Source organism: Hemicordylus capensis, chromosome 2 (assembly GCF_027244095.1).
Source record: "Hemicordylus capensis ecotype Gifberg chromosome 2, rHemCap1.1.pri, whole genome shotgun sequence".
NCBI classification, from domain to species: Eukaryota; Metazoa; Chordata; class Lepidosauria; order Squamata; family Cordylidae; genus Hemicordylus; species Hemicordylus capensis.
The window spans coordinates 397,542,834-397,570,460 of record NC_069658.1 but is presented as its reverse complement, the minus strand read 5'-3'; the positions used below and the strand labels follow the sequence as shown (position 1 = coordinate 397,570,460).

The following is a 27,627-nucleotide window of genomic DNA, read 5'->3' as shown; positions in this document are numbered from 1 at the left end:
GTAAAGGTAATATTGTGCTGTCGAGTTGGTGTTGACTCCTGGCAACCACAGAGCCATGTAGTTTTCTTTAGTAGAATACAGGAGGAGTTTACCATTGCCATCTTCCGCACAGTATGAGATGATGTTTTTCAGCATCTTCCTATATTGCTGCTGCCTGATATAGGCTGCACACTGTGGCTACATTTTAAAACTTTAGCAAGCAGCTATGAGGACTATTAGAGCCATTTTCATAATTCTGTTTGAAACCTCACTATTATTAAAACATACAGCTTTTGATCCTGCCCCTGTAACTAGCCCTTACCTGCAGTATTAACTGTAGCAATGAATGAGCAGGTGATCGTGTTAAGTTCTGGCATGAAAATATTCAACTGCTCATATCTTCTAATCAAAGCTTTGTTAAAGGCAAAAGAGCAGGCTATTTTATGGTCAGCTGGCAACCCTACCACACAAGCAAACACTGCCATGTGACATTCATTTACATTATTCCTGATAACTGGCTCTTCCAGGCTTCAGAAGTTTTTCCTTGAAATGGAAAAACAAGCCCAATTCTAAGAAAATAATCTGAAACTAGATTGAACATTGTGGTTCTACATGTATTCATCTTGTTTATCCATTTAGGATGGCTATTTTATTTTGACTTATTTTGGTTTTGATTTGCTTGGCATCAGCATAATGCCTACAATTTTGGATCCTGCCCCTACCCCCCAGCTGATTTTACCCTTTTGTAGGGTTCTAGCGGTTTTGGAACAGCTGGAGCCACAGTGTTTCAGATTTTTTGCAGCGCAGAGCATGGCTTCCAGAATCAGCCTCCCGAGGGGGAAAGCAAGGGCGGGCCGAAACGAAGACTGGAATCAATGAATGCTCAAGCAACAGAACGGAGTAGATTTATTTTGTAGTATAGTATATCAAACGGTTACTATAGTAATTAGTTACTTGTTTAAATAAATACAAGTTGATACAGTGTTCTTTTGCGGATAGATATTGACTCAGGTACTACACACTGAGCCTCCGAGTGCCGGACTGTTGGTAGGAACTAAATATCTCGGTCCTTGTTGTCGCACTTAATAGAGTCCCCCTGCGAAGAAGGAAACAGCAGCCATCCAGACATGCCGTAACTATGCAATTAGTGGGGGGGAAGTAGCCTTCAGAAATGTGAAATTTTGATTTATGAGCAATAGATAGAAAACAGCAATATATGTTCGAAAGATTAAACGGAATGAGATGTGGGGCTTATTTTCCCTAGGACTGGATTCTCTCCATCTCTAACTGCTTTTATAGAATGATGATCCATCATCCACAGTAGGCAGCTAATTGACAATCCCGAAGTTCCCTGTAAAGAGAATTTTGTAACATGACCTCTGCAATTGAGGAAAAAGAGCTCCAGGAAAGACTGAGAGAAGCGTCTGCTTTGGGGGATATTGAAGAAGTTCAGCGATTGGTGGAATTCGGAGTGAGTGTTAACTCTCAAAACGAGATAAACGGCTGGTAAGTATTTAACAGCTTATATATTTTATTTAAAATGTATCTCGCCCGTCCAGTGCAATCAGTACTGCTCGGGGTGACTTAATTATACCGATGGTTCCTTGCGATACCCATGCAAGCCTTTTTTGAGCATAATTTGTGATGCATATCTGGGTAAGTTTGGAGTGAGATATAAGTTTTCTTCCCATTAATAATTCTCTGAGATTATTAAGTGGATTAATTAGTGACGTGTTAATACTTCTGCCATATTTTTATCCATGTATAGTTTTCTGTGTTTGTATATTATATATTTTAATATCAGATTTGTTTTTATATTTTTAGCTAAATACTCTTAACTCATTTTTATTATATGTGTTTTAACTTTTGTAAACCGCCTTGGGATTGTTTTTAATGAAAGGCGATATATAAATCTAACAATAAATAAATATTAAGTATATATTGTTTTATTTAAGAAATGTGATCATGGTTGAGAAGTCTGGTAGCTTAAATTTAAACATCCTCCTTAACTTCTACAGATAATATTGGGTTGAAGCATATTCTTTATTTTTGGCTACACTCCTATGCACATAGAGTTCCCAACATTTCATTGCCAGAATGAGGGACACAAGTTTATGTGGGCTGGCTGGGAGGGGCTGAGAGGTGTATGCAGTCGTAATCAAGAGCCTGAGTCGTAATCAAGAGCCTGATACAAATCATTGATGTATATGTAATTGAATTATATGCTATCGAATAATGAGGGACAAATGCTGTCCCTATAGGGACCAACATTTCATCCCTGTAATGAGGGATAGTTGGCAACCCTATATGCACATGTAGAATAAGTTACACTGAGCATAGTATAATTTACTTCTAAATAAACATCTCCTGGATTACCCTGTGCTCACAGTTGTGGGAAATTAGGCAGCTGAGCTTGTGGCAATACATTTTAGTGATTGTTTCCATAGTTTAACACTTATCTTGTTAAAATTGTCTATACAGTACTGTATTGCTCATCAGAAGTGATGTATAATTACAACAAATCATGTTAACATAAAGTGTGGAGATTTTTGCTCACAAGTAATCATCGGTAGGGTTTTTAAAATTGGTTTTGTGTGAGATTAACCTGACATGTTAGTGATAACCAAACTTTATGCTACTATCTGTTGCTGAATGTTACTTTATTAAAAGCCTTGAAAAGGTTAAAAAACACCCCATCAACCCTCACTTTTTGCAACATGTTTTCAGCATAATTTCAGTATCCCCTCCCCCATTATAATTGATATGCTTTTGGTCTTAATATGACAAGGGTCATATGGGGATCTATATTGGGACAGAATCTGTGGAGCATATTGAAATGACCATGAAAAAAGACTTGCATGTGTTACAAAATTGAAAGAGTTTTGCTCAAAGCAGAAGAGACTTGCAAAATTCTGTATGAAATAACTGGATAACTCTGGGACTGCAATAACTGAAATAAAAGAGTCACAAATATAAATGGGGAGTTATAAATTACCTGTTAATGCTCAAGAGCTCTCAGTCAGCTCTCAGCAATTTCAGAATTGACATTGTGCACTTTTTTTTTTTGAGAAAACACAAGGAAAAGCAGTTTTAATACAGGTTAGATCTGGAATAGTTTGTTGACTTCAAGAAGATTAGAATGTCAGACTCAAAGTCAGTCATGTGGTTATGAAACAGGTTTCATAATAAACTGCTTTAATATAAAAATATATGCAATTATGTCTTATAACATGCCCTTTTTGGCAAAATATGCTTTTTAAAAAGGCGAATTCTAAAGAGCATGCTGAAGGTATATTAATAACCAGCAGAGCATAATACTGGAAAGAATATTGAATTTAGTCTAGGGAGTAGTGTTCCCTCTAAGGCGTGTGCATGTGTGTGTACTCACAAGTTTTTTCTAATGTCTGCTCAGTTAATTTTAGTTCCCATTCAAGCTGACTCTGAATGCATGTGCGCACACACCGCCTTGATACTGGTATCTGATACTTGATATCAGAACAAAACTCATTCTGCACAGAGATGAAAAAAATTAGAGAGAACACTGCTAGGCAGAGATGGGTTCAGATCCCTGCTCAATGGAAGGCCTGTCTCACAGTATCACCTACCTATCTGGGGTGCTCTGAGGATAACATTGATAAACCAATGTTTCTTGCCATGAACACCTTTGAGGAAATCTGTTTTATAAAGAAATGGTTGTTCTACAGGAAAATTTGAGGGCTATGCTGGTGCAGGTAGTTCTACTTTATCTTGAGTGAATGATTCAGGCTCATTAGATGTGTTGCAGAACCAGTGTTCCCTCTAACAGGGATTCCCAGATGTTGTTGACTACAACTCTCATAATCCCCAAGCAAAAGCCATTGCAACTGTTGATTCTGGGAGTTGTTGACAACAACATCTGGGAATCCCTGTTAGAGGGAACACTGTGCAGAACTAAATGTCCTCAGCGGAGGCTGATTAGGCAGCAAGGCAGTTGTGGAGAGCTGCAGCAGGCAGGCAGTTTGGAGGGTGGCTGCTTTGGGCTCACAGGAGCTATTAACTATTTATCTCATATTTCCCACATGGACGCAAGCATTATTCATTCCCATTGCAGAGGATCAGCCAAATCACAAGCCCTTAGAGGAGGCTCTGTTATATCTGTGCACATTACTGGGCTGGGCTTGCCTCCTTCCAGTTGGAAAACACACAAAAGGTGGGCTCCTCTGCAATTGGTGCTTCTGTTTCATCTTGCCATATGTGTTGTGGAGTGTCAGCTGAGGGAGGCAGGACTAAATAAGTGGGGCAGCCCTAAAAATATACTCTTAAAAACCATAAAGCTTATATTGCAATCCTATGCACTCTTAGTCCTTAGTAAGTCCTGTTGAAATCAGTGGGACTCACTTCCGAGGGTACATGTGTAGGACTGCACTGTATGTGTTAGTTTTGTTTCTGCCCCTTCTACTAGAATAGTCTAACCCCCAAAATCTGTTTAAAAGTACACTGGAATTCTATTTATGAGGCTGTGCTTTTATCAACATTTACTTTGCCCCTGCATTTATGTGTTGTGTAAAGGTAAAGTGTGCCATTGAGTTGGTATCGACTCCTGGTGCCCACAGAGCCATGTGGTTGTCTTTGGTAGAATGCACAGGAGGGGTTTACCATTGCCATTTCCCACGTAGTGTGAGATGATGCCTTTCAGCATCCTCCTATATTGCTGCTGCCCGATATAGGTGTTTCCCAGTGCGGATTCGAACCAGCTTCCTCTTGCTCCCTAGGCAAGCTACTTCCCTGCTGCGCCATTAGGTGGCTTATCTGTTTTGTAAGGTAAAGTGTGCTCTCGAGTTGGTGTTGACTTCTGGTGACCACAGAACTCTGTGGTTGTCTTTGGTAGAATATAGAAGGGGTTTATCATTGCCTCCTCCTGCGCAGTATGAGATGATGCTTTTCAGCATCTTCCTATATCGCTGCTGCCCAATATAGGTGTATACCAAACATTAAATATTTCCTTTACACTGAGATGTTCTCTATATATTTGTCAAATTAAGGTGTACTTTGTATGTGAACATACTTTGTCAGATTCAGGTAACTAATTTAATAACACTATTGAATTGGCAGCATCTTTTACCTGAACCCATTTTAAAAGTAAACGTTTTGTGGTGTTACAGTGAATTGTGCGACCAGTTTTGATTCAGAAACATTGTGCCTTATGAATATGATGGATATTTGCATACTGCTTTTCAACAAAGGTTCCCTTCACTATCAGAAATTTGACAATACGGGTTTATAGCCTTGGATTTGCTGTTGGAGAATAGCTTTTCAAAAGTGAGAAGATGTAGGTAATGCTACCAAGCTCTGTGTGGTGCATCTTCCACCTGATTTTGCTGAGTGTAGGGAAAGATTCTGCCAGCAGGTGTCACTGTTGGAATCTGGAAATATGGAACTCTGTAAGAATGTTGTATAAGAAAAATGGGGGGGGGGGCTTGACCATAAATAATGAAAAAGAAATGTAGCAAACTACTCAGTGTAATGTAGGTTTTATCATCCTTCACTAAAGCAGTATGAGTAAAACTTTATCTTGTGCAGGATGTTGTGTTTTTTTTCATTCTCATTTAGCTCTTCTGTTTACCTTGTGCAGGACTTGCTTGCATTGGGCCTGCAAACGGAACCATGCTCAAGTGGTCTCATTCCTGCTGGATGCTGGCGCTGATAAGGACATCCTCACAGTTAAAGAAGAAAGACCAGTCCAGTTAACGTCAAAGAGGGAAATTAGGAAGATGCTGGGAGGTATAGTCAGTCCTAATAACCATCAAGAATATTTAAATGCTAAGTGGCCTGTCCCTAATAGAATCTGTAATGAGTTAGGGAAAATGAGGCCGTGTGATTTGATCTTGCAACTTTCTCCTCTAAGCTTTCTTAGACTAGAGTTAGCACTACTGTGAAGATGTATTGCTTTGGGAAAGCGATGCCAGTAAGAACTGGAAATAGGTTGCTAGGCTTCTGTTACGTACTTGAAAGTGGTTCTGTAATATTGGACTAACATGAGGGCATAAAATTATGATATGGTGATGTCTGAACAAATGCATATACCAGGGGTAGGCAATCCGGGCTCTCCAGCTGTTATTGAACTACCACTACCATTTTGTGGCTGGGAACGATGGGAGTTGCAATTAACAGCTGGAAAGCCAAGGGTACCTACCCTGGTATACAACATATAATTTAGTATCTCCCTAGGATTGCTACATGACTATTGCATTATAGCCTTTTTGTTAGAGAATCGGCTCATTTGTTTATCTTCTTGTTCACATGTACCACTTAGCAACCGCCCTGCCCATTCGTATGAAAATGCCGCTGCACTTGCCAAGCTTCTGTGTTTCCTTAATCCAATTGGGAATAGTTTTAAAAGAGTTTTCTTTCCTTTTATTTGCAGTGGAAGATGCTGATGAACTTCTGGATGAGAAGAAAGATTCTGCCTTGCCCATTATCCCCAATTACTTGGCTAACCCACCTTTCCCTTATGTTTATAACTCCATGAGTAGCAGCACTACCAGCACCTCAGCTTCCTCTTTGAATGGAAGACTTTCCCCTTCTTTAGAACAGCACAATGAGGACAGCACTGTCTCCTTATCTCAAGTTCAAGCGGCTGGTACTGCTATGATACAACATGACATACCTTCTCCTGTAGGTTCTGATGGGAACATGAGGAGGGCAAGCACTGTGGAATGCCCAGAGCCTGTAGTCCAGAATGGTCACAGTGGTCAGATGCCTGTTCCTCCAAGTAGGATTCTTTCTTCCCCAGCTGCATCTAAACAGCCTGAAACTCAGCAACAGAATGGCTCTTCTGCAGGACCTGTTGCAACATTTCAACCCTTTTTCTTCACTGGAGCATTTCCCTTCAGTAATATGCAAGGTAACCTCAAATGATTCGAGCTGCAAACATTCAGTAGTATGTCTTTAGGTTAAAATGATGGGAACAAAACAGAGCTAATTGTGCTTAGGTTTAACGAGAAATGGTGGGTTTGTTTGGAATGGAATGAACTTACAGTAGTACGAAACCTTTACGCACTTTTCCTTCTGGTTTGGATCCCATCTCAAATGTTCTATTGCTGTATCCAGTCCAAATACTGTATTCAGTCCAAGACCAACGTGGTGGTCCATAAGGGAAATCCATCCATGTTTCTTTTTGTTGTTGTTGTTGGTTGTGGAAGCATTAACAGAGTAGCTTCTTTGTTTCTTTAGGTGGTAATACCTATTCTGAATTGACAGGAGTAGATATCAATGGCCTGTTAGTTGTATAAACAGTGATATATGGTCACTATGTCATAACCAAAATACTCTCCCATGTATTATAGAATTCATTACCACTTTTGTCAGTGTGGTGGTACTCTTTGCTGGAATCATTCCTGACAAGTTAGTAACAGCATTGGTTGTATTAAAACAATTTATTATTGAAAGTATTCAATACCCTACCCCTCAGTCAAACATTTGCAAAGTGGCAGTGGTTCTTTCACATTGTTGTGGATCCACCCCCCACCTTAAAAACTAATAATGCACGTGAGTCTCCATTGCTGTTGCCTGAACTGGACTCATGTCTAGGAATATTCTCTTCAATTCTTGAAATAAGTATGGTTAGCTGAAGACATCTATATGTTGGTCTCTCTGCTATTGCAGATTCAGCCTGGTGATCAAGAGGTTGCATCCCTCTTATTCACCACTGTTGTGCGACAATCCTGCTGTCATCAAGCAGTCATTGGCATGGCCTACATTTTCTAATGCAAGTCCACAGGCTCATGCAGGTTCTGTGATAAGCCACCAAAAGTTCAGCTGTGAAATGCTCTCATTCAAGAGGACACAGGTTTCTTGTTCTAGCACAGGGCATGTTTGCTGACAGCAAGAAGGTGTTTGTGCCTTCAAGTGCAACTTCAGCTGCAAAGTGGTTTCTCCATATCAGGGGTTTTGCATGCTGGTGAGATTGGTTTGAGAATTCCCCCGTTGCTGCTTTTGGTCTTTAAACAGACAGGATGTTGCTCCTTTACAAGCACCAAATTCAAGTTAGAAAAGGAAAGTAGCAAGAGTAATCAGGGCAATATTTTGAGATTTGATACATATACACTGATTAAAGGTGCAACCCTAAACACACTTACTGGGAAGTGAGCCCCATCGAACACCATAGGACTTACTTTTGAGTAAGCATGCATACGATAGCACTGAATGTTTTCTTTAAATAGCTCTCTTAACAAGAGTGTGTGTGTGTGTGTGTTTTGGTTTTAAACTAGAACTGGTGCTTAAAGTCAGAGTTCAAAACCGTACTCTTAAAGAGAACGACTTCATTGAAATTGAACTGGACCGACAGGAACTGACTTACAAAGAACTGCTCAGAGTGAGCTGCTGTGAGCTGGGGGTTAATCCAGAGCATGTGGAGAAAATAAGAAAGCTTCCAAATACAGTATTAAGGAAGGTAAGATCTTCTTGAACTAAACTTGCATTTGTTCCTCAATTTATTTCCTTAGGCCTGCAGAACTTGTGACCTGCCAAATCGAATGCTGACCAGCATTGGGGCCTGCTTAGTGTGTCATAACTTCCCTGTTTTTGATGTGCAGAAAGTGGAGTTTTTACATGGCTGATGGGCTGCAGTCAGCCTGGTAGATCACAAGATGTGCAGGGTCTGCCTTAGGCATTTAGAGTACTTGTGCATTGGTTTAGACACTTTTATTGTGATCTGAACAATAAATCTTGCAGCAGAAATATTGTATTCAGTCATTAAAAGAATGGCTAGAATTGCATTTGACAGCAGTCATAGCCTTAAACTTTTCTCTCAATCAATGCATATTTTGAAGTTCATGTTTTGACGCTGACATTTTGGTGTCAATTGGAATGTAAGATTGTAGATTTGTTACATGCTAAATATCAATTTATCAAGTCATTGCCAATGTATGCATAATGGTAATTGGATTCTCTGTTACGGCTAAAAGCTTTGACCCAAAGAATCAATGAAGGTCTCTCTTCTTACTAGACTGGATTTTCTGTTTATGTCATGGATCCTGCACTTCATTGCTAATGAATGTGATAACTGTGTTTTTGCACTCCAGCTACTTCTTATTTTCAGGCAGTTTATTTGCACAGTAAGGGGTTTGCATGCAGAAAACAGCAACATACCACATGCAAACTTCCACTAGCAGTTGCTTGCCGTGGGCAAAAATTAAAAGATTTGCATTCTGCACCCATGCTTTGATCTGGATGCTGCTGTTCTCAGATAAGCTGAACTATATGTGCAGATTGACAGAGACAGGATAGGTTGATGCATCCAAATGTGCATTTGTGCATTCCTCCATTTTTGTTATACAGTGAGGTGCATAGCAATAGGGAATGCGCAGATGATGCATCAGCCTATCCTTTCTTTGCCCATTTGCACCTATACCTGCATGTACAGCTCAAGTGAAATGTACATTTTCCCCTGTGCTGGAGCTCCTCATTGATGGGTTGTACAGTGAATATGCGTGAGACAGGACTGAAACTTTGTAAGGCTAGCTTCCTGCCACGTGGAGGTCACCCTGTCCCGGTCCTGTCTGCTCAAGCTGGAATGTCATAGAAAGAACTCTTCAGCAATTGATCGTTTTTTCCTATTTCCAGGCTAGCCTTTATTCTCAATTTACTATTATCAATCTCCCCCCTCCCCCAGATTGTGCGAGGGTAGGAAGGCAGCTGCCTTAGGTTATCCGTTTTTACTTTGTCCAAATTATTATTGCAGTTAGCTATATTTGGCCGTTGGTTACCTTTTACTCTTTTGGTTTATTCTATTGGATTGTTACAGAGCAGATGCTTTGTCCACATGGAGGAGCTGCTCAGAGGTTCCCTTTCTGAGGGCCCTCATGCTCAGTGTTCCTTCTAAGGTGTGTGTGTGTGTGTGTGTGTGTGTGTGTGTGTGTGCACAAGCCTTTTGATGTCTGCTCAGTTAATTTTAGATCCTGCTCAGATTGAATTGGGAAGGTCCCACTCTGAATATACGTGCACAAACACAGCCTTGATACTGCTGCCCAGAACAAAATTCATTCTGCACACAAATGGAAAAAAAATAGACAACACTGCTCACACTTCTCTTAAAATCGGCTCTGTCAGGGGTTTCCCCCTTGTGGGCACAGTTGGCTCCTCTTCCGACACGTTCAGTTCCCGCACCTTTTTGCTTATGGCTCCACGGAGGCTGCTCTGGCTCCAATAAAGGCGCCAAAGGAAACGAAACATTTAAAAGGGCAATCTGAGGCTCCAAAGAAGAGTGCAAGGATGTGTGCTGTAAAATGAAGCTGTGGCGCAAAGGAGCTTCTCCAGAAGGGTGGGCAAAGAACCCTGACGACCAGCACCCGGTGGGCGATTCCTTGGTGTCCGTGCCACTTGTGATAGTGGTGGAGAATGCAGAGGGGGAACTGGCTGGTCTGTGCAGTCCCTCCGCACCTCTCCCTGAACAATTGGGCCCGATCCTTATGGCTCAGTTAAACAAAGCGCCAATTCCAGAACTACAGATCGCGCTGACAGATAAGGTTGACCTTCCAAGCTGACGGGGTTTCCTGTTCAGTACTCTGGAGATCCCGCCAACCCGGTACCAGTGAGTAATGAGGTGCCCTGTCCGCTGGGGCTGGCTGCTTCTGTTCCCCCTGATGTGGCTGCGGGATTTCTTTGTGAGGGAGAGTTTGCCCCTTAGTGCTGCTCATTCCTTGGTGCCTGCTGCACTTCCAACTCAGCCGGCAGGGCCTGCTGTGTTCTCTGAGAGGCCCCAACGCCCCAGGGCTCTTTTGCCATCATCATCGCTTGATTCCAGCCCTAGAAAGCAGGTCATTCCACTGTTGGAACAGGGCAGGTTTATCCCACAGAAATTGGGGCGCAAACGGCACAGATGGGTTTATTGCTCATCTTCATCACCCCCTAAAGGCCCCTTTTGGCAGTTTCCTTCTCCTGTGTTGCGCCCTTCCTTATCACCTGTTGTGTCTTTGCCAGCTGTTCCTGTTGCTCCTCCACCTGCCCCTGTGTTGCCAGCTCCCCCTTCAGTATACCTTTTGCCCAAAGTACTGGGATTCCACACAGGCATGCACCTGATTCTCATTCAGTTCCTGAGTCACCTGGTCCTTTGCGGCCTACAGACTCTGAGGAGGAGGAAGGAGAACTGTCTGAGGAGGACATAGCGCAACAGACAGCCATTTCAGCTCGTTTATTTAGTTCTGCTGACATTGTGGTGTTGCTTTCTAACACTAAGAGGACTGTTAATGATGTGGCCCCTACAGAGGTTGCCCCAACTTTTCCAGACTTAGATCAAAGTGTTTTTCCTTTGTTGTCCTCGTCTTTGGCATCTGTTTCCTTTCCCTCACTTTTCCTTAAGATGAGGTTGGCAGAGTGGCAGCAGCCTGCTTCTTCCAGGCCAGTGGGTAGCTTTCCTAGGAAACATTATATGCTCAATCAAGAGCTTACTTCACTACTTGCTCTTCCCCACATTGATCTACCTGTGGCACAAATGGTGTCAGGCTCTCTCCTAAACATGGAAGGGCAAGAACAGTTGAATTTTCCAGAGGACAGAAAGTGTGATCAGGAGTGTGCACGGAACCAGTCCAGGGCCATGTACGAGGCCTCCAGATCAGTTCGGAATTTGGCCGGTCCAGCGGGTGTGTGTGTGTGTGTGGCTTTAAGAGCGGGGGGGGGGCAGTACTTAACCTCCCGCCGCTTTTCCCCCTCCAGCACTCGACTTCTTAGCAAAGTTTTTGGGGCGGCAGAGTTCCTCCCTGCCGGCAGAAGTTGCCGGCGGTTCCATGCAACTTGCCATCACCCATGTGCCTGCCGCGGCTGTGCACGCCGCACACGTTGCATGTGACGTGTGCGTCGCATGGCGGCGGTGGCAACGGGCGTGTGCATGGTGACAAGTTGCATGGAACCGCCTGTAACTTCTCCTTATTCCAGACAACGAAGGGGACAGGGGTGGCAGGGAGGAACTCTGCCGCCCCAAAAACTTTGCGAAGAAGTTGAGTGCTGGAGGGGGGAAAGCGGCCGGAGGGGTAAGTACTACCCCCCCCGCCCTTAAAGCCACACCTCCCCCCCCCCCCCCAGTGCCGGACCATGCCTCCATGGTTCTATGCACATCCCTAAGGGTGATGTGTTACTTAAGAAAGCGCATGAAGCCTCTGTTACGCTTATAAAAACGACCACTACTAATTCTATTTTCTCTTGTGCCTCTATCCTTTGGGCTAAAGAACTCATCACTCTAGTACCCCCAGAGAATGTTAAACTCTGCCAGGGCATCAATAAGATGGCCAAGACAGATTCAAGCCTTGATTGCATTCAGCAAGCATCAAGGGCTATGGCATTGGGAGTTGCTGTATGGCAGTCTCTTTGGCTTAAGTTGTGGCAGGTGGACACCAAGTCCAAATTGGCCCTTACTACTTTCCCTTTTACAGGAGCTAATTTGTTTGGCCCAGCCCTGGATCCGGTTTTAGTAGAAATTAAAGATAAAGCCATGCCTTCCACTAGGAGGGATTCTTGGAGGCCTTTTCGTCCCTACTCCTTTTCCTTTCATTCCATAAGTACATTACAACAGCCTTGCTGGATCAGGCCCAAGGCCCATCTAGTCCAGCATCCTGTTTCACACAATGGCCCACCATATGCCACCAGAAGCCTACAGGCAGGAATTGAGGGCATACCCTCTCTCCTGCTGTTACTCCCATAGACAATTCCAGTGCATTAACTCCTCTCAAGGCAGAGATTTCTGTAACAACTATGTCAGAGGGTAGGTCCGATTGCAATAGATACAGCGCTGTAGAGGGCCCTCTAGAGCACAGAGGTCTAGGCCTTTCAACACTGGTCCCCAATTCTCCCAGAAGCAATGACGCAGTTCCCGTTGTGGGCGGGCTTCTAGAATTTGCCCCCACGTGGATGTCCACCACCCAGGATCACTGGGTGTTGGACCCACTTACCAACGGCTTCGCCTTAGGTCTCACCTCTACTCCACCCGACTTCATTCGGATGTCTCCAAGATCAAATAAGCTAGAGAAATACCTGAGAATGGTTCAAGCAATTCGTCACCTCGGACAAATTCGAGCAATAGAAAAGGTGCCCTTGATAGATGTGTGTCACAGCATTTACTTGCTGTTGTTCACAAAAAGGATGTTACTTGGAGGGCAATGTTAGACCTCAAGAGCTTTAACAACTACATACGGAAGAAAAAATTCAGAATGGAATCATTAAGGACCATCAAGGAAGCGGTCCATCCAGGGGACTTCCTTGCCTCAGCAGACTTGACCAAAGCATACCTACACATCCCAATCACACCACACCACAGGAAATTTCTTTGGTTCTATGAGGGTCTCTATTATCAGTACAGAGCCCTACTGTTTGGCCTGTCTGTGCCTCAGATCTTTACGAAGATCATGGTCACAATCATAGCACACCTTCGCCTGCAGGGGGTGCACATATATCCATACTTAGAAGACATATTGATCAGAGCCCTGTCTCTCCTTCAGGCCCAGACAGCGGTGGGTCATACCTTACAATGTCTAGAGGATCACAGGTTTGTGGTCAATTTGGTCAAGAGCCATCTGTACCCATCACAGATTCTCCAACACCTAGGGGCAGTCTTCAGTATGGTGCGGGGTCTGATTTTGCTGCCCGAGGAATGCAAGATCAAGATCCCTGCTCTCTTAAGTCTCCTTTTACAGTCTCCTTCGGCAAACCTTATGCTTTTGGCTCAAATCCTTAGCTCAATGGTAGCCTGCATGGAATGCACACTGTGGGTGAGGTGGCATTCTTGAATTGGCTTCTCCTTCCTTACCAGGAGGGCATCATGGCAGGCAACCATCAGCAGATTCACCTGCCTCAAAAGGTCAGGGACTCTCTTCAGTAGTGGCTTTCTCTGGCGATCGACAAGGGCCTTCCTCTGGCTGATCCACAGAGAATCATCATCACTGTGGATGCTAGTCTCACAGGGTGAGGAGCGCATTGCCAAGATCAGATAGCGCAAGGTGTATGGTCCAAGGAGGAGAAGATAAGTAGTATCAATTTGCTAGAACTCCGGGCAGCCAAATTGGCCCTCAAGCAATTCCTTCCACTTCTGCAGGGCCATCATATCTTGCTATGCACAGACAACATAATGACCAAGGCGCACATTAATCGCCAGGGTGGTACACAGTTGAGGCTATTGATGGCAGAAATGGACAATCTACTTTTGTCAGCAGAGAAAGGTCTGATATCCATCACCACAGAACACCTCAGAGGGGCAAAAAACATACAAGCAGACTGGCTCAGCCATCATGTAATGGATCCAGTGGAATGGTCTCTCCATCCACAGATCTTTCTACAGATTGTCCAGCTCCTGGCTGTTTCGGAAGTAGATCTGCTTGCATCTCATCTCAATCACCAGCTCCCTCGGTTCTTTTCCAGATTCCAGTCACACCTGGCAGAGGCGACTGATGCTGTCATGGCTCTGTGGCCCAACTGCCTTCTCTATGCTTTTCTGCCCATGTCCACCATCACCAGGGTCATCCGGAAGATGGTGGCAGAAAGGGCACCGCTGATACTGGTAGTTCTGCATTGGCCACCAAGACTATGGTTTTCGGATCTAGTTCATTTCTTTATACGTCTCCCATGGTGTCTTCCCCTCCACAGGGAGCTATTGTCCCAAGGTCCTCTGTTGCATGCAGTGCCAGAGTGGCTCCAACTTTGCGCGTGGATGTTGAGCGCGCAAACCTAATTGCCAAGGGGTATTCAAAGACAGTTCAGGACACTATCCTAGCTTCATGATGCCCTTCAGCTCGGTGAATCTACCAGTTCATTTGGGCCACCTTCTCTAGGTGTCAGCTCACAAGCATGTGGACCTGTTGTCTGCAGGAGTACGGGAAGTTTTGGCCTTTCTTCATTCAGGAATGGACATTTGACTGCATCCCAACAGTCTACGTAGACAGGCCTCTACTTTGGCATCCATCCTAAATATTTCGGATCTGGCCTCTTCGTCACTTCATCCACACATCTCATGTTTTCTGAAAGGCATTTCCAACCTGGCTGCTCCGCCAACGATTTGCATCATGGAGTTTGAACAAAGTGCTAAACATGTTAACTCAGCCCCCGTTTAAGCCTCTGGCCTCCATTAGCTTGAAACTGCTTACCTACAAGACCCCGTTTTTAGTTGCCATCATGTCAACTCAAAGAGTTGCCAAGCTGGGGGCTCTCTCCATTTGCAAGGAGCTCTGTATTTTTCAGCAGGATGCGGTGATCATGAAGTTAGACCTTACCTTCATTCAAAAGGCGAATACAGCATTTCATCATTCCCAGGACATCAGTTTGCCACTCTTCTGCCCTTCTCGCGTTCATTACAAAGAGAAGCTTTGTCACAAGCTTGATATCCGCCAGACCCTGCGTCTCTATATCAAGTGCACAAAATGTACTCACAAGACCAATTCACTTTTTGTTTCATTCTATCCTGCTTCACTGCCTAACAAGGCCTCCAAGGTTTCTCTGTCTGGATGGATCAGATCCTACATCATCTTGGCCTACTGCATTCTTAATCTCTCCTTACCAGTGTTGCAGTATCAGCTGCTTTTTGGCTCACACTTCCCTTATGGACATCTGTAAGGCGGCGACGTGGGCTTCTGTCACATCTTTCATTTGCCATTATAAAAGATCTTCCTTCTCTGCTGACTAAATGGTTTTTGGCCATGGAGTGCTTCAGCAGGTAATGTAAGTACATCCTCCCTCCCAGTTGTATCATTTTGCTTGGGCATGTCCTGTCAGTGAGGAGCTCCAGCACAGGTGGGGGGGAAGGAACATTGGTCTTACTGTGAAGAGTTCTTTTTCCTTGTGTCTAGAGCTCCTCATGCCCACCCGGATGTACTATCTTCTTGTTGGTCTCTGTTGAACATTGATAGGGGGATGGTGGCTAGGTTTGGGTGAAGTCAGCTCCTAGGATTCCTAGCAGTAGTTTCCCCCCACAGTTGTATGTGTTTAGTTTTTTCCTCTCTATATTATTTATGTTCTGGTAGGTGGTGGTTGTTTGTTCCTGCTGCCATCTAGGCAATGCACACTTTCCATAGTGCCGCTTCTCACTTCAGTCCCAGAACTAGGATAGGGTGATCTCTAGCTGCAGGAAGCTACTGCTTGATGTGGCATGTATATTTTTATCAAGAACTTAAAGCTAGGGTTTTTGAGACTCTGTCTCAAAAACCCTAGCTTCAACTTCTTGATAAAAATTGTTTTTGATGATCTGTTATATTTGTTATCAAGGAATCACAGTGGTTTCCTGTGTTGACCCTAGAACAGGCATCCCCAAACTGCGGCCCTCCAGATGTTGATGAACTACAACTCCCAGCATCCCTAGACACAATTTTTTTGTGGCTGGGTATGCTGGAAGTTGTAGTTCAGCAACCTCTGGAGGGCTGCAGTTTGGGGATGCCTGCCCTAGAACAAATCAAGGTGCTAGCTTTGGGATTTGCAGAGCTAAATTGTTTAGGCCTTAGGTGTGTCTCTTCTTTCCACAATTATTATGCTTAACCAAGAGTTGATCTGCACTAGTGCTGGGTTTAAAACCATGTACATTAGCTCTGTGTTCCTAGCTTGCTGTGAGCAGCTGTAGCCATGTGCAGGATTCAGGTCATCTGCACATTTGTTCCATGGTCCTGGCTGTTATGAGCCGCTGCAGCCATGTTCAGCACTAATCTCTCTTTGCTCCATGGATCCCCACAACCTGGTTATTTGCTGCCTTAGGCTCTTCTTGTTGCAGTCCTAAAGCCCTACCTGTTCCCTGGCATTTCAGGGCAAAAAATACAAGGTGCTGGTTATAACCTATAAAGCTCTGAACAGCTTAGGGCCCAGGGTGTTTAAGATAACATCTTCGCTTTGAGCCCCACTGCCCATTGAGATGACCGAGAGAGGTTTGTCTGCAGTTGCCATCAGCTTGTCTGGTGGCTACACAGGGACAGGCCTTCTCTGTTGCCATCCCTCCCGAGACCCTGCAATGTTCTCCCTGCTGAAATGAGACTCCCCATCTGACAACTTTAAAAAAGACTTTAAAGACACATTTATTCACCCAAGATCTTTTACTAGACTTTTGGTTTTAAACAGTTTTGTTTTAATTGCTGTTCTGTTTCATGTTACTGTAAACCACACAAAAGTTTGGGGCAGTGTACAAATATGATTTAAAAAAAATTCCTCCCCCCCCATATAGTATACAATTATTTCTAGCTTTGTTTTCTCTGTTTTGCTCATAGTTCACCCCAAATTTGTCTCCTTCTTAAAATCTGAGCACCCTCATCATTCCTTTATCCAACTTCTTTATACAAGACCCCTGCTAACTGGGCAAAGAGGCACCTTTTACCGTGGTGATTCTCTTTATTTAGCAGGGGGAGAGTAACTGGCCCTATCCACCCCCAGCACAGTACTTCCAGTGACTGTTGCTGGTGTGTGTCTTATGTTTCTTTTTAGAATGTGAGCCCTTTGGGGACAGGGAGCCATCTTATTTGTTTGTTGTTGCTCTGTGTAAACCACCCTGAGCCATTTTTGGAAGGGCAGTATAGAAATTGAATTAATAATAATAATAATAATAATAAAATGCTGAATAGTGTTGATCTAGGACAGTCCCTGTGGAATACGATTTAGTTCCCAAGCCCCAACTAGACAGCATTCCACTAATTGCCACCTTGGCTGAAATCCATAGCACTCTTGAACAGCCTGCACATGGCTTTTTAGCCAAAAATATACCTGCCTTGTGGTGGTGAGTTTCAACGTACTTGTAAGAATATTACATGGGATGTATTGGTAGTCCTGCTGTAATCAAGGTATTTTATCCACTTGGTTCTCTTTACCAGATCCAGTTACCCTGCCAAAGCAATAGCTTAGTGGGCTTCTGCATGTGCTTTAAAAAAAACCCACAAACCCACACTATTCACTAGTCACCCTTGCCTCCCTGCTCCCCTTCAAATCCTTCAAGAACCTAGTTACCTTCACTGGCAGAACTAATCTGATTTCATGCTAGATGAGCAGGCTTTACCCTATCATTCCCGATCCCTGTCGAAGAGGTAAACATTCTGCCTTGTTTCTTCTTAATGATTTTGTAGCAACTGCTTCACTTAATTAGCCTAATATAATGGCCTTGTCTGCATGCTATGCAGAGCAACATCCATGGAAGCAGCCCTGTGGACTGCAGAAAGGCTGGAGCTTTACAGTGCTCCAGCCTTGTTTTCTATCCCAGCAGCAGTGGAGAGGGGGCTGGGTGTGATTTTTGCTTCTTCCCCCTCCCCACAAAAGCTGTTGCCAGAACATGTCAGTGAGGGCTGCACAGCAGAGTGTTTTTGGAAAATGAATTAAGTGTACAATCTATAGTGAACAGAAGATGAGGAAAAACAGTTTCATTGTTTTAGGCTTGTATGCCCCACGTGCCTATAAACACTGTTTTAATAGACTATGTTTTTTTCTTTAAGGACAAAGATGTCGCAAGGCTTCAAGACTTCCAAGAACTGGAGCTGGTTCTAATGATAAGTGATAATGACTTTCTGTTTAGGAATGCTGCACCAACGTTGACTGAAAGGCCTTGTTATAATAAGAAAGCATCAAAGCTGACTTACTAACTGTTCGAAAGAAATGCCTGTCACTAGTATTTAACAGTTAAACCTAGAATTTTTATAAGGGCTAATATCCTCAAATTCTACTTTACCTTGGAAGACAGAGTTAACCTGTTACGCATACTTACTTGGAAGCAAGTTCATCTGCAAACAATTCAACTTGTTTTGAGGTAAATGTGTTGAAGAAGGGGGTGTCACATGTAGTACCTGCAGTTAATCTTTGCGTAAGCTGCCAGTAAATCATTTCTTGGATAGGATAACTAAGATAACCAAGCAGTGATAGAATACTGTCTCTCCCTGCAGCCGTGTGTCTTGTAAGGAAGTTAACCCCCCCTTAGAATACTGCAGAGTTAGCAGCGCTCAGGGAAAGGCTTAAATTGTCCGAACTGCTACTTAGGGAGCAGGAGCACTTACTACTGGAGGACAACACACAGAATGCATTTAATGCTTGTAATTGGATACTTAGCGTGTAAGAGACTCCTAGTATATCTAACTAGAGTTACACATGTAACTTGAAAGGAAAATAAGCTACATTTAGTGGGAAAGAGGAAGGAGAAATCAGGGTTCTCAAACAATAGTTAACACTAGCATAGTGTATCAAATGTCTGCGCTGTGGATAAGTTATGCTGATATAGCATCCTTTGGGGGAACAGCATGTTATCAATGTGCAAGATGGAAATATCTTGTCATCTGTGAATGTCAAGAGGGACTGCCATAAGTGTCAGAGGGCCAAGAGGGAAGCTTATCATAGCTATCCCCACTGCTACTGTTGGGAGAAGCCACTGGTCAGCTTCCAAAATGGGGAGAGGGCTATACACTACAGGGATGGCAAGAAGAAACTCTTCCCTCCCACCCACCTCTCCTCACCCCTCAGTGGTACGATGTGTCATGACATGCTGGCAGCACCAGCTCAATCTGCCCAGTCCTTTTAGGCAATAAAGAGGGGAAAGGGGGAATCCCACCGTGACTACAAAACAAAAAATGCAAATAATAACCATACACTGAAAATATAAATAAACACTAGAAATACATATTCAGAAATAAGTCAGTAATAAATGATCCATAACATTAACAAACATTAATGAACAATACACAAATTGCCTTCTCACAGTGCAGAATATATAAAGAAAAGCATGTGAAATAACAGTCAAAAGTTAAGGAAGGAGGTGTAACTGAGCCAGGCAAAAATTGGACTGCAGGATGAAATGGGCAAAGAAAGTCAAGTATCAAAATAAAAAAGGAAGTGGCAGATGACAAAAGCACTGCGTCAGACGTGGTCTCAGAAGGGGTGTGGACGTCCTCAATGGCGAAATGCTCAATACCGTCCACACAGAGGTGAAGATGTAAAGTCATAAACGTGCTGATAGCAGAGAACCCGTTGTGCATGCTTCCATAAATACGCTGACCTGGATCAGAGATAAAGCCCGCTGCATGTCCTTGTGGAGGAAAACAAACTTCATGAATCAAAGTCGAATGGCTCTTCCAGATATGTGCCATTTCGCCCACAAAGCTTCATCAACCTCCAAAACAACATTAGTACTGGTACCCCATTTCTTAAGCTTGACACAGTCTTACAGTCCTAACCAGCTGATGAAGCTTTGTGGGCGAAATGGCACATATCCGGAAGAGCCGTTCGACTTTCATTCATGAAGTTTGTTTTTCTCCACAAGGACATGCAGCGGGCTTTAATTCTGATCCAGGTCAGCGTATTTATGGAAGCATGCACAACGGGTTCTCTGCTATCAGCACGTTTATGACTTTACATCTTCACTTCTGTGTGGACGGTATTGAGCATTTCGCCATTGAGGACGTCCACACCCCTTCTGAGACCACGTCTGACGCAGTGCATTTGTCATCTGCCACTTCCTTTTTGATGTTGATACTTGACTTTGCCCATTTCATCCTGCAGTCCAATTTTTGCCTGGCTCAGTTACACCTCCTTCCTTAACTTTTGACTGTTATTTCACATGCTTTTCTTTATATATTCTGCACTGTGAGAAGGCAATTTGTGTATTGTTCATTAATGTTTGTTAAGTCAGTAATAAATGATCCATAACATTATTTCTGAATATATATTTCTAGTGTTTATTTATATTTTCAGTGTATGGTTATTATTTGCATTTTTTGTTTTGTAGTCATGGTGGGATTTCCCCTTTCCCCTCTTTATTGCCTGTTTCATTCTGTGACTGCCCCTGTCCATTGCCTCAGTCCTTTTAGGAGCTGTGTTTGCCTTTCTGACAAGCACAATGCATTATTTGGCTGGTTTAAAAATGTTAAGTGGTTAGCTCAGCTGTTGACTTCAAAATGGTGCTCAGGTCAAATATTTAAAGATATTTACAGTATTAACCCAAACTGTAAACATGGCATTGACCAAAACTGTTGTGAATTTAATGCATGAGTGCTTGTCAGTAAAAAATGCTGAATAATTGGTAATATCTGGTATGCTAGGGTTTTTTTCCTCTCTTGCTTTCAAACATAAGGTTTCCTGAGGGATATATAAGATGGCAACTTCACTCCACAGCCTCATGCAACCTGTGAAATGAGCACAATTCCCCTTATCCTCTAGCCTTTATGCTAATTATCCTCTACTCTTGAAACTAGTAATTATTTAAAGGAAAGTAATAATAGCATTTTAAATAATTATTTTTAATACCAAGATAAATTAAATAAACTCTTGGAATTTCTATGCATTTTTGAAGGACTTGCTTTCATTTCATATAGGCATGCCCCAGCTTGTCATCTTGCTAGTTAAAAGTACTTTATAAATAGTGTCTTAGAACAAGCAATTTGGAAAAGCATGGAACATAACACTTTAATAATATACCTAGTTTTAGGGTTCACTAGTGGAAGGATTAACAGTTACTGCTAGACACTTGGGAATGTACAAGAGAAGGATTCAGCTTCTGCTTTCACCACCCATGTGTCTGTGCTCCTAACCTTTAGGCTAGGGCCATGGTGGCTTTCTGAACAGCAGTCTGCCGAGTATTACAGAAGTAGGAGCAATTCCCAAGTGGAATTTGCTTCCATAGTTATGCTTTTGGAATTCTTGCCATAGGAAAAACCTGCCAGACTTGGTCATCCATAAACATTTTCAGGAGAAATCGGTGACCAGGGTATTGGATAACGTCCTGCTACTGCTTCTGGATCTGGAAATCCATGGATGGATGGCTCACTTCCAGTCCTTGACAGTAGGGGCTTACATTATTACTGGGTCAAATCCAAGCAAGTGAAGGCTGCCACCTGTTCCCATCCAGCTGCTAATTTAGGTTTTCCAGTACTTAACTATATTATAAATCAAATAAATAATAAATAAAATAAATAAATATTTGCAAGGAGATGAGAGAGAGAAGTGCTTGTCTGCAAGAGGAAGAGGGTAGGGGCTTTCCGGCATGCCTGCCTCTCTCCTCCTCACTTATGTGCACATGTCTCTTTCCCTCCCCTACCAGCTGCTTCAGCAAGCAGAGGCAGGAATCGTCTTACCTGTGGTGGTTACTATTGTCAACTACCACCACCTCAGAGTTGCCCATTCACAAAAGGTGTCATTGAGCAAGGTTCCATTAGAATAATTCCAAAACCCAAGTCCATTAATGTGGAGGCTGGTTTGTTGTGTCCTCTGTCTTTTTAGACCCTATGAACATGCAGGCAAGAAGGGAATGCCATACTGAGCATTTATAATTGCCTGAAAACTGGATTTTCATTTAACATATTGCTTGTAGCTTGCTTTTCCTTCCCAAAAGCAGTTACAACAGGAAATGCAAAACAGCATTACTAACAGGGTTTGTTTTTTTTAATTGCTTAGCGTTGTTGGCCAGGTGAGAACACTGGCTGACTACTGTGCAAGGGGATGTCGGCAGCTTGGACACCACCCACACCCCGTGTGCACACGAATGGCAGTAAAAGCTCCAGAGTTGTGCAACACAGCATCTATTGGAAATTATGGGTGCTGTGCTTGTGCACTCTGAGCACTGAGCCCTTACCACTGAACACTGTAGCTGTTTACATGCACACCTTTTTGTGCGTGTGCTCAAGCCACCTGTGTCCCCTTGCACAGTATGTCAGCCACAGGCTGTAAAATGTTAGCAGTTAAATAACTACTTCCATCTCAGAGTTTCCCAAGATCATACGTCTAAAACGTGATTTGCTATTCTTGGACACATCTTAGCCTCTCCCACCTTTCTCTCAAATGTTTTGACAAGAGGGATTCAGTGTCAAATGACACTTAGCTACAGTGGCCCAAGATGATCACATGACCTAGCAAGACTAGGAACTAAGATGTACTGAAGAATCACTGTGATTAATAGAATCCATTAACCACAGTATTTAAAAATGTGGCTTTAAATCTGAGCTGTCCTGTTGAGTTCAGAGCTGCGGGCACACAATCAGTCTACTTTCAGTGATGATTCTGGCAATGCATTCATTTGAAAGTAGGCTCTGAACAAAACAATGGTTTGCCTGTATTGAGAAATTGTGTTTAAAATGCTGGTATTAATATTATAGTATTTACAGTGATTTATAACTTACAGATGAACACTTTAGTCAAACAACTGCTTTATCTGTTTAATAGCTACAGGGGCGGTCAGGGATCAATTATTCTAGGATAACTCCTTCTGTAAGGTTTGTTTCAAGGGATAAAGAGGTAGCCAGATCAAGAATCAGCAACCTACAACAAAAGCAAGAAGCCTTGACATCTTTTTAACTCTGGGATAAGTGACCGCTTAATCAGTAGAAGGGTAGCTGTTATCCTTTGTGGCTGGAGTTCACAACTTCAGAGGAAACAGTGATTTGTAACAGTCCAGCATAGGGACAAAGGATGCATGGCTGAAACATGCTCAATGCCTTTATTTGTGTTGTGGTGGCGGCGGCGTGCAGTCTCAAAACTGACATTGATCACAAAATGTCGATTGTGAAACGACGATTGTGACTATTGCCCTAAAGGACAGCTAAACCCTCTTGTCCCCTAACCTCAGGAGGCTAAGGTAGTCATGGGTCTGATCCCAGACCTAATACAAATGATAGGTATTGCATCACTGATTATATATCATACCATAGAAGTCAGACCTGATCCATCTGATTTCCACTCAAGTAAATGGAAATAAATGCCAGGGAGAGTTCCTAATATCCACATTGCCCAACAGGTGCCACACTCAGACTTGCACAACACACTTTAATTGACAAATGCTTTAATGAGGTTTGAAAAGCTCAAGACGTGATCCTAGAAGGTGCATCCTTCTGTTTGATTTGCAAAGCACTTAAGTGTGTGCCTGAAATCAAATGTACAATGGGCTAGTATGGAACAGCTGGAAGCGTAGTCTCTTTTAGCACTTGTATGGATTTGGCTTAGAAATTTCAGCACCTTTCAGGAGCAAACAAAGCAAAAGATCACTCTTGAGCACAGAGGGCAAGCCTCACTCTGTGCTGGATTGTAGGCTAAATATTTTCAGCTTTCATTCAGAAGCATCCCCAAGAATCCAATATGTGGGTGAACAAACTGGTATGATGTATTGGTGAGCCATAGTATGTATTAATATATTATAGGTCTGTTGATTCTGTTTCACAGTTACTGGCATCTTTCTATGCATTCAGAGAAATATTTTTATATTGTATAACTTATGCAATTTATAACAGAGGATTTTATTAGCTTTGCTAACCAAATTATTAACCTTATAACTGTGTAGTTCAATGGATACAAAGGATTCAGGATTTCCTGCATTGCTTCATAAACCCATGATTAAAAATGAAGAATTAACCAAATGGTTTTGGTTTCCTATATTGTATAGGAAATAAAATATATTGTTTCCTATATGTATTGTATCCTTTTTACAATTAATAAAATTTTGTTGCCTTTAAAGTGTGTGTGAATGTGTTCGAACTTCATTCAAATTTCAGTGTGTCAATGACACACATTGGCACACAAATTTCATTTAGAATGGGAGACTAACTCTCAGATGGAACAGCTATCTTCTGAATGAACACATTTGCTTTAGATTGTCTGTACAGTAGATTGTTGTACATGCTCTTGATTTCACTGCCATAATGTGCTTTATGTGGAAAAGCCCTTGGAGATAGGTCAGAAATTGTAGCCAGTCTAGAATACGGCATTAGTTTTTGGCCAATGTAGAGATTGCTGCTCCCAAGTCATCAGCAACATAGGGAAGGTATTGCTGGTCACAAGAGATTACTATACCAGAATATTAAAGTACTGATGTTAACCTTAAACCTATCTCTAGCCTTGATCCAAGATGAAGAAATTAGGACCTTCTCCAGGTGCCACCACTTTTGAGGTGAAACTGGTTACCACTAGAAACAGAAACAGAGTACATGTGAAGCTCTTTAAAAACTTATATCCTATTACTTAGGTGTTTAGCACGGAAGGGGGTATTGAGATAGAAAACAGAAATTGGCCCTTGCTCTCCCACTTAAACAGGATTTTAGCTTTGACAGACAGAAAGGGTTCCAACACAGCTGCTGAATTTAAGAAGTAAGCCACACCTTCAGGATTTCTTACATAGCTAAGAGATACATACATAGAAGTCTGCTTCTGTGTTGATAGTGTCTCTGGTTGGAATGGGGTGGAAGGCTTTGGTTTGGTAATGGAAACTTGTTTGTGGGATAACAAAATTAACAACAGAAAACTGACCCAGAAGACTAAGAACAGTTTTGTACCACTAGCTATTTACTAGTAATAGAATACATTAAGTGCTATGCATACATATACATCACATCCATTTTCTTAGCAGGATGCGAGTCAATTAAAAAAATACTTCAGTATGTAGAAAATATTTTTTAAAAATATAAAATTAGTTTTCTGGTTCTCACAGGTATACAAAATACTTTCTCCTGTATCACCATAATCTGGCAGAAATGCTGTTCTGCAAAGTACCGTACATTCAAAGTATTGCTTCTGAGTGAACAAAAAGATCCATCCTTGATGGTATATAGCAGCTGTCCTGTTATGCCAATCCAGCATCTTTGAGCATACCATAGAAAATCCCTCTGGATGCTATAAGTCTTGAAGGTGTGTCAAATTCAGCAATTACTCCTTTGTCTAGAACAAGGACTCTGAAAAACAAGGAGGAAAGTATATATTTTAGAAAAATGTCTTTCTGAAGAGAAAGGTTGCTTTCTATTTCTAACTGAGAGACCCAGAAAATTCCCTTACCACAAAACCCACTATTAATTGTAGAATCTAGATCTTCCAGATTTCCAAGACACTCTTTTTTTTTAAAGTGGCCAACATGATGCTCAGTGTGCCAACGGTGCAAACCATTCCAGAGCTGCTGCAAACTTGTAAAGCATCCCCAGCGCTGTTGAGAATGAGCAGTTGCACAAGCAGTGCTACCACAGTTATTCCCACTAGAGCAAACAGGAATATCTGCAATAGCACTGCTTGAACAAGTGTTCATTCAACAGTGTTGAGGCTGCCTTACGGATCTGCAGCAGCCTAGGCACAATTCGCACCGCTGCCAGAACACTCTGCATGTCGGCTATTGTTTTAACCCATGTGATCAGAAAAATAACCAGAGAAAGAGAAAATGGAAACTGCCAGTTCAATTTGTAGGATTTTTGGATTTGAAGTCTCACCATTGCCACAAAACTCATTCCATGGCTTGAGCAAGTATCTTAGCCTCAGCTCCTCATCTGTAACACCAGAACAGGGGTTCCCAACCTGTGGTACTCCAGATGTTGCTGAACTACAACTCCCATCATCCCCAGTTATTTACTGTGGCTGGGGATGATGGGAGCTGTAGTTCAGCAACATCTGGAGTACCACAGGTTGGGAACCCCTGCACTAGCACAACAGCATTTGCCTCGAAGGTGTTGCAAGGTTGAGTAGAAAAGATTATTGCATGTGTATATAAATGGGTAAGGAATAGTAGCTCTGGTGAGTTTCTGGCAGATAAGAGTGCCAAATTAGCTTAACTATACTTGGTGAAATTCACTAAATAATGGCTCAGCTGGTAATAAAGAACCTTGCTAATATTTTGAGCAGGTTTCCTGTTTGGGCAGTCCCATTGCTGTGAATTTGCTGGCTCCTATACATTTCCCCCATTTTCTGCCACACTTCTTCCCACCCTGCTGGTGTACTCTACTGGATAGTTAAATTTGATCTGGTACTGTAGGGTAGGTGGCTGTATGAGCCATCCCACCCTAGAGCTGTGTTTCCGTCACCCAGCCCCTTTATAAGTGACAGACAAGCTTTCCATTCCATTTCTGAGAATGTTCTTTGATACAAAATTGTGTGTTTACAAAAGAAAAGCAGCAGAATCCATTGTAAGTGTTGCAGCTTGCCATAGAAAACAGCAGATTGAGGTGCTTACTCATGCAGATCTGCTGCCAGGATTCTAGCATGCCACTCGAAACAATGAGGTGGAACTCTTTTCAGCCAGCAGGGATGAAGAAGTATAGTTTCCCTCAGGATATCTGCTCAGCAATTGTATGGAATATGACAGGGAACCAAGTTCCAGTTTAGGAAGTGGCTCATAATAAAACCAGGAAGTGAAATACTAATCTGACCAGATTATGGTAGAGATTGTACCAGATACAGCCCAGGAAAGATGGTGATACAAAATATCCAAAGTTTCATCTTCTTGATCAGATGAAATACAGCATCTGTGTTTGCCAGTAAATTTGGCATCAGCTAAGAACTAACTGATCCAGCATAACTGAGCCAATTGGTCTTTAAAGATATGTTCCCAAAACAGAACATAAGACTTCTAAGCCTCTTTAACTGATCTGTTTTCTATTTTGAGCTGGGTATTAAAAGCAAGGTAGAAAGTTTAAAAGTCCTATAAGAGCATACTTTAATACAAACTCCATTTGTGGGCATACATGAAGTTCAGTCGATATATTTGCCTTAAGAATTCCCTACCTTGTATAGTCCATAATTGTATTTAGCCTGTGTGCTATTGTTAGCACTGTACAGTTTTCAAATTGTGTCCTTATTGTCATCTGAATGAGATCATCTGTCTCAAGGTCGATCGCTGCAGTGGCTTCATCTAGAACAAGGATCCTTGTTTTGCGGAGAAGAGCTCTGGCCAAGCACACAAGCTGCCTTTGGCCAACACTGGAAAGCAGATGGAAAACCTTTCAATCAATG

The 27,627-nt window shown here is 42.6% G+C and overlaps 2 protein-coding genes across 5 annotated transcripts in view; one reads left to right on the top strand and one right to left on the bottom strand.

Annotated features, from left to right (window-relative positions):
- LOC128347320 (ankyrin repeat domain-containing protein 40-like) overlaps window positions 1-19,548 on the top strand; it is a 30,951-nt gene extending 11,403 nt beyond the window's left edge. For all 3 annotated transcript variants that reach the window (XM_053301783.1, XM_053301782.1, XM_053301781.1), the window contains exons 2-6: window positions 1,244-1,485; window positions 5,591-5,739; window positions 6,383-6,862; window positions 8,229-8,410; window positions 18,390-19,548. In XM_053301783.1, the coding sequence (XP_053157758.1) occupies window positions 1,352-1,485; window positions 5,591-5,739; window positions 6,383-6,862; window positions 8,229-8,410; window positions 18,390-18,536 (1,092 nt within the window). In that variant the 5' untranslated portion in view covers window positions 1,244-1,351 and the 3' untranslated portion in view covers window positions 18,537-19,548. The remainder of the gene's footprint in view (window positions 1-1,243; window positions 1,486-5,590; window positions 5,740-6,382; window positions 6,863-8,228; window positions 8,411-18,389) is intronic.
- Window positions 19,549-25,180: 5,632 nt separating this feature from the next.
- ABCC3 (ATP binding cassette subfamily C member 3) overlaps window positions 25,181-27,627 on the bottom strand; it is a 131,607-nt gene continuing 129,160 nt past the window's right edge. For both annotated transcript variants that reach the window (XM_053297974.1, XM_053297975.1), the window contains 2 exons: window positions 27,400-27,594; window positions 25,181-25,589 (listed from right to left, as the gene is read on the bottom strand). In XM_053297974.1, the coding sequence (XP_053153949.1) occupies window positions 25,481-25,589; window positions 27,400-27,594 (304 nt within the window). In that variant the 3' untranslated portion in view covers window positions 25,181-25,480. The remainder of the gene's footprint in view (window positions 25,590-27,399; window positions 27,595-27,627) is intronic.